The sequence below is a fragment of the Oncorhynchus clarkii genome, chromosome 30 (assembly GCF_045791955.1).
Source record: "Oncorhynchus clarkii lewisi isolate Uvic-CL-2024 chromosome 30, UVic_Ocla_1.0, whole genome shotgun sequence".
In the NCBI taxonomy this organism is placed as follows: domain Eukaryota; kingdom Metazoa; phylum Chordata; class Actinopteri; order Salmoniformes; family Salmonidae; genus Oncorhynchus; species Oncorhynchus clarkii.
In genome coordinates, this window is record NC_092176.1 from 44809771 (window position 1) to 44816810 (window position 7040).

Here is a 7040-nt window from a genome sequence, read left to right on the forward strand (position 1 = left end):
GACCAGGAAATGGATCCGCGCATGCGCTGTACACACGGACACGATGGGAATTGTAGTTCTTACTAGGCCGAATCATTTGTTTTCCTCAAGGTCAGATGACTGTGCCACACAATTATATCAAATCATAGACTCTTTATAGGAAATGTGTCTATATGCGTTGGGTCTAAGTAACTGTTACAAGGAAAGTAACACCATTCATTTGTTATATTTTTCTCTTAGAGTAGTATAATATGCCATAGCAGATGCTTTTATGACGTACGTGGTTCGAAGCCATGCATGATGATGATTAACCTTGCCAGAGAGCAGAAGACGGATTTAGCTCAGTGGGATATTTTCCTAGCCACTGCGTTGCTTGTGTAACGGATGTGAAACGCTAGCTTAGTAAGCGGTGGTGCAGCGCTAAATAGTGTTTCAATCGGTGACGTCACTTGCTCTTTTGTGGAGCGATGGGTAACGATGCTTCGTGGGTGACTGTTGTTGATGTGTGCAGAGGGTCCCTGGTTCGCGCCCGGGTATGGGCGAGGGGACGGTCTAAAGTTATACTGTTACACTTGTTCTTTGGGGTTTTAGGCTGGGTATCTGTGAATCCCGTTCGTGACAACTGCTGATGTAAAAAAAAGGGCTTTATAAAATAACATTTGAATGATTAATGTGAATAGCAGGAAACCTGGGGTTGAAGAGCGGTGTGATTATGGTGGCACAGAGGGAGACTGTGTGGTGTGTGCTCAAAACATGCTAGGTAAGCAACAGGTGTAGACTAACAGGGACATGTTTGGTAAACAACAGGTGTAGACTAACAGGGAAATGTTTGGTAAACAACAGGTGTAGACTAACAGTGAAATGTTTGGTAAACAACAGGTGTAGACTAACAGTGAAATGCTTGGTAAACAACAGGTGTAGACTAACATGGAAATGCTTGGTAAACAACAGGTGTAGACTAACAGTGAAATGCTTGGTAAACAACAGGTGTAGACTAACAGGGAAATGCTTGGTAAACAACAGGTGTAGACTAACAGGGAAATGCTTGGTAAGCAACAGCAGGAACATTTACACAAGATCAGCTCAGATTGATATGCACAGGAGGTTGGTGGCACTTTATTTTATTTTATTTGTTCACCTCTATTTAACCAGGTAGGCCAGTTGAGAACAAGTTCTCATTTACAACTGCGACCTGGCCAAGATAAAGCAAAGCAGTGTGACAAAAACAACAACACAGAGTTACACATGCAATAAACAAACGTACAGTCAATAACACAATAGAAAAGTCTATATACAGTGTGTGCAAATGTAGTAAGATAAGGGAGGTAAGGCAATAAATAGGCCATAGTGGTGAAATAATTACAATTTAGCAAATAAACACGAGTGATAGATGTGCAGAAGATTAATGTGCAAGTATAAATACTGGGATGCAAAGGAGCAAAAAATAAATTAAATAAATAACAATATGGGGATGAGGTAGTTGGATGGGCTATTTACAGATGGGCTATGTACAGGTGCAGTGATCTGTGAGCTGCTCTGACAGCTGATGCTTAAAGTTAGTGAGGGAGATATGAGTCTCCAGCTTCAGTGATTTTTGCAATTCGTTCCAGTCAATAGCAGCAGAAAACTGGAAGGAATGGCGGCCAAAGTACGTGTTGGCTTTGGGGATGACCAGTGAGATATACCTGCTGAAGCGTGTGCTACAGGTGGGTGTTGTTATCGTGACCAGTGAGCTGAGGTAAAGCGGAGCCAGTGGGTCTGGCGATGAATATGTAGCGAGGGACAGCCGACTAGAGCATACAGGTCGCAGTGGTGGGTGGTATAATGGGCTTTGGTGACCAAACGGATGGCACTGTGATAGACTGCATCCAGTTTGCTGAGCAGAGTACTGGAAGCTATTTTGTAAATTACATCGCCGAAGTCGAGGATCGGTAGGATAGTCAGTTTTACGAGGGTATGTTTGGCGGCGTGAATGAAGGAGGCTTTGTTGCGAAATAGGATGTCAATTCTAGATTTAATTTTGGATTGGAGATGTTTAATATGAGTCTGGAAGGAGAGTTAACAGTCTTGCCAGGCACCTAGGTATTTGTAGTTGTCCACATATTCTAAGTCAGAACTGTCCAGAATAGTGATGCTAGTCGGGCGGGCAGGTGTGGGCAGTGAACTGTTGAAAAGCATGCATTTGGTTTTACTAGCGTTTAAGGTTGGTGGCACCTTAATTGGGGAGGACGGGCTCGTGGTAATGGCTGGAGTGGAATCAGTGGAATGGTATCAAATACCTCACCAGCGGCTGAAGAACAGTTTTGGGGAAACGTATCATTCAGTACAAACCATCACGCACTGTAGCAAACGTTGTATCGAAACTGAACGCACAAACCGTTTTTCAAACCCTCTTGGTCACATTAGTGCTGTGAATTTGATGGGCCTCTGTGAGGTGGAGGTCAAAAGGGAGTGAAGTCTAACTCATGAACTCATTTGATGAGTGCCAAGGCTTTTAGCTCAGTGGAGCTCAGGGAACTAAGGTTTGAACCAATACATTGTTTTAACTGATCAGTCAGCTAAATAGGTGGTTCAGCAGCCAGAATGTTGTTAGTTTAAGTCCTAGTCTCTGTCTGGGGGTGTTGGGGAAAGGCAGAAGACAAGTTGTATTCAAATTGACAATAGAGTCTGTATTTTAATCAATTATATTCTGTAATATGCAACTGCACTACATACATAAAAATGTATCCAAATATGATTAAAATAAAAATATATATATATTATGTTGACTATTTATATATTCATTATGGTGCAGATACATGATGTGAGTGTGACCATTCAGAGTCAATGCGTCCGTCCGTCCTTCGGAAACAGTGAAACTACATTTCCCAGAATTGCATCGGTTCGCGCTAATCAAAAGCACAAGCTTCCGGACCTCGCTCGCTAAATTAACCAACCACAAATCTTTAGCATCTCTCCATACTGCCTGCCTGTATCAACTGCTTGCCTGTATCAACTGATCCTTATTCATAACAAAAAAAACAGGTAAATTGTCTTTTTGTACCGTGTCAAGAAATGACAATGCACAGACACACCTGCTCAAGTCTTTGGCTAGTTAACCGCAAGAGAGGTGGCAGTCGGTAACTAACGTTAGTTCTCTAGCTAGCTGGTAATTCGTGCATGTGTTGAGTTGTTAAGTTATATTCCCGTTAACTAGCTAGTTAACGTGTTAGGACATTTTTAAAAAGCTATTTCACCTACGAGTAATCTAATTATAATATAATAACACACAGAAATACGAGCCTTGGGTCATTAATAGAGGTTAGTCGGGATTGAAGCTTTCACCTGCAGTAACAAGGCAAGGGAACTTTTAACTACTTCCTATGCCATGAAAACCCAAACCTTTTGGTAGGTCATATGATTGATAAGTCTGTAATGTACTGATGGACGGCCATTACAAACTATACTGCTATAGACCACTGTGTCTATGAAGTGTTTAGTGTTGGTATACACAGTACTCTATGTGGATACCTGGTGGCAGTGTTGAACATCACATGGCTGCTACTCTAATGGTGATGTCCTTGTTTCCTGGCAGAATGCCCAAATCAAGGGAAGTGGTGTCATCCACATCGGGCAGTGACTCTGACAGTGAGGTGGAGAAGACCAAGGTGTGTGTCTTGGGAAAGGGGGGTGGGTTGAGATTAAACAAATGGTGTCCTGTGCTGTGACTACTGAAGCCCTCCTCCCTAACTGGACATGTGTTTCAGGCCAAGAGAAAGAAGGCCAGTGCTCCACCAGAGAAGCCCGAGGCCAAGAAACCGAAGCTGAGTGGAGAGGGCTCTCGACCTGGCGCAGGAGGGTCCTCTAAGGCTGCAGACAGCAAAACGGAGGCTGGCATGTTCCAGGTTAGTCATCTCTGGGTTACAGACGCAGGTAATGCTGCTACGGCTACCTTATCAGACTGTTACAGATGCTGCTACGGCTACATTACCAGACTGTTACAGACGCTACATTATCGGACTGTTACAGACGCTACATTATCAGACTGTTACAGACAGCAATACGACAACACATGTCCCCCGGGAAGAAAAGAGTGATCTTGATTGGTCTGTTTTGTGTGTTCCAGATTGGGAGAATGCGATACGTCAGCGTGAGGGAGTTCAAAGGGAAGTGTTTAGTTGACATCAGAGAGTACTGGATGAACCAGGACGGGGAAATGAAGCCTGGCAAAAAAGGTACGAGAACTGCTGTCCCTCACTTCAAATGGTAGTCGTGGAAACTGAACCGTTGTCATTTTAATAGGCCGCCGGGGGACTGTACATGCCAACATCCTGTCTGTGACACAGATATTCAAGCCCGTTTATTACAGTTGTCCTAGTCATCCTCTTCTGTAATTGTACCATGGCCATGTTCTGTTATAATCTCCACCCGGTACAGCCAGAAGAGGACTGGCCCACCCCTCATAGCCTGGTTCCTCTCTAGGTTTATAATCTCCACCCGGCACAGCAAGAAGAGGACTGGCCACCCTTCATATAGCCTGGTTCCTCTCTAGGTTTCTTCCTAGGTTCCTGTCTGTCTAGGGAGTTTTTCCTAGCCACCGTGCTTCTACACCTGCATTGCTTGCTGTTTGGTGTTTTAGGCTGCGTTTCTGTACAGCACTTTGAGATATCAGCTGATGTACGAAGGGCTTTATAATACATTTGATTGTGCTCTAACCCATCTGTGTGTCTCCGGAAGTTTTGTATAAAACTGAAAGACCTAATGTCTTTATTGTGGCTGTTTTTTTATTAGTGTATCTTTGTTGATTTTTTTATTTTCCTCCAGGTATCTCCTTAAACCCGGAGCAGTGGACCCAGCTGAAGGACCAGATGTCAGAGATCGACGACGCGATCAAGAGAACATGATGACCGTTCCCAGGGTGCTGACAGTCCAGCTTGTCTATCTAGTGATCTTAATGTCCCACATGGCACCCTATTCCCTATATAGTGCACTACTTTAGACCAAGGCCCTATGGAGCACTATTCTCTATATAGTGTACTACTTTAGACCATGGCCCTATGGAGCACTATTCCCTATATAGTGTACTACTTTAGACCATGGCCCTATGGAGCACTATTCCCTATATAGTGCACTACTTTAGACCAAGGCCCTATGGAACCCTATTCCCTATAGTGCCTTGGTCTAAAGTAGTGCACCCTATTCCCTATAGGGCCTTGGTCTAAACTAGTGCACCCTATTCCCTATAGGGCCTTGGTCTAAAGTAGTGCACTATATAGGGAATACGGTACCATTTGGACTTTCCCAAAACCTGTGTAAGGACTGAATTATTTTATAATTCTAAGTTTGCTGTTCTGTTGAATTAGTTATTTTGGGCATGTGCGGTTTTAGTTTGCTCAGTGCAAGAATTGCTTTGTGTTTTGACCTGTGAAGATAATGTGTGTTTGATTGGTATGGTTATATTACTTTCTTTTTTTTCTCTTCCTACCTTTATTTAACCAGGCAAGTCATTATTTTCAATGACAGCCTAGTTAACAGTGGGTTAACTGGTCTAGGAACAGGAACTGCCTTGTTCAGGGGCAGAACGACAGATTTGTTCCTTGTCAGCTCGGGGGTTTGAACTTGCAACCTTCCGGTTACTAGTCCAACACTCTAACCACTAGGCTACCTGCTGGTTACTAGTCCAACACTCTAACCACTAGGCTACCTGCTGGTTACTAGTCCAACACTCTAACCACTAGGCTACCTGCTGGTTACTAGTCCAACACTCTAACCACTAGGCTACCTGCTGGTTACTAGTCCAACACTCTAACCACTAGGCTACCTGCTGGTTACTAGTCCAACACTCTAACCACTAGGCTACCTGCTGGTTACTAGTCCAACACTCTAACCACTAGTCTACCTGCTGGTTACTAGTCCAACACTCTAACCACTAGGCTACCTGCTGGTTACTAGTCCAACCCTCTAACCACTAGACTACCTGCCGCCTCTACACTCTAACCACTAGGCTACCTGCCGCCTCTACACTCTAACCACTAGGCTACCCTTTGAATAATTGACCTTTTTTTGTTGTTGTATGAAAATGATTTAAAAGCCATGTAAAGTTGTCATGATTCTCTCTACCTATGGTATTTTCTTACTTTCACCCCCTCGTGGTCAGTGTAGTTTTAGACAGTATTACAAAGGTCAGATAATGAATCCTGGTGCCACAAGACTGTTAGCCCGCTGAACATTAACACATCGATCTAAAACAAGTCTTGGGGTGTCTGGGTAAAGTGAAGCTACTCACCAAGCCACCTCCGTTGCTTCCAAACAACCACTGTTAGCCGTAGCACCCCCCCCCCCCCCCCCCCCCCACCCTCCCCAGTCACAGTTCTGTTATCTAGATCCAGACCAGCTGGTAGCACCACCGTTGTATTCCCTCTTGTCGGCCTGCATCCAATTACATTTGATGTCTAAATCAGATCAGAGCCTTTTGTTGAGTCACCTGGCCAGGAAAGCCCTGGCACAGCACACACTGGTGACCTGGTGGCTCTGAGCGAGACGTGCTGAACCACACATCCATGATGAGTTTTTTTTTTTAAATTTTTAAGCTGCTGCTGCTAGGACACTACTGAGCTGGATAAGGTATTGTAGTGAAATTGTTTCCCAATATAATACTTGCATATATATCACTGTATAAACTACAAAGGGATACAATGACCTGATACTATAAAGTACATTAGCAGAGCATGCTGACTGACATCAGTCTTGTCCAGACACTCTTCCTACAAACTTTACATGAAACTAAATAATTTCCTTTAATAAACACTTGAAAACAAGAGGGACACGTGACCATCGAATTCACTAGATGTCTGGTACCTTCTGTCTAAACCGCTAGATGGAATCAGAGATGGTCTAAATCAAGGGATGGCACCAGAGACTGCCTAAATCACTATATGGTACCAGAGACTGCCTTAATCACTAGATGGGTAACAGAGACTGCCTTAATCACTAGACGGGTAACAGAGACTGACTGAATCACCAGACGGGTAACAGAGACTGCCTTAATCACTAGATGGTACCAGAGACTGACTGAATCACTA

General features: G+C 43.8%; 1 protein-coding gene across 2 annotated transcripts; it reads left to right on the top strand.

Moving 5' to 3' along the window:
• The first annotated feature begins 2870 nt into the window (after positions 1-2870).
• LOC139389690 (activated RNA polymerase II transcriptional coactivator p15-like) lies at positions 2871-6061 on the top strand. Of its 2 annotated transcripts, XM_071136578.1 has the most exons (6): positions 2871-3003; positions 3554-3626; positions 3726-3863; positions 4085-4193; positions 4783-5746; positions 5872-6061. In XM_071136578.1, exons 2-5 carry the CDS (start codon positions 3555-3557, stop codon positions 4860-4862), a joined length of 399 nt encoding a protein of 132 aa, XP_070992679.1. In that variant the 5' UTR covers positions 2871-3003; position 3554; the 3' UTR covers positions 4863-5746; positions 5872-6061. The 2 variants fall into 2 exon arrangements, with proteins under 2 accessions (XP_070992679.1, XP_070992680.1); XM_071136579.1 differs by lacking the exons at positions 2871-3003; positions 5872-6061 and adding an exon at positions 3191-3366 and having other exon boundaries at positions 4783-4998.
• The last annotated feature ends 979 nt before the right edge of the window (positions 6062-7040 follow it).

Bases quoted from the DNA above. Each gene is read 5' to 3' on its own strand.
- LOC139389690 (XM_071136578.1), top strand. From the start codon at position 3,555: ATGCCCAAATCAAGGGAAGTGGTGTCATCCACATCGGGCAGTGACTCT. The intron at 3,864-4,084 runs GTTAGTCATCTC...TGTGTGTTCCAG, and splicing joins CGGAGGCTGGCATGTTCCAG to ATTGGGAGAATGCGATACGT. The intron at 4,194-4,782 runs GTACGAGAACTG...ATTTTCCTCCAG, and splicing joins AATGAAGCCTGGCAAAAAAG to GTATCTCCTTAAACCCGGAG.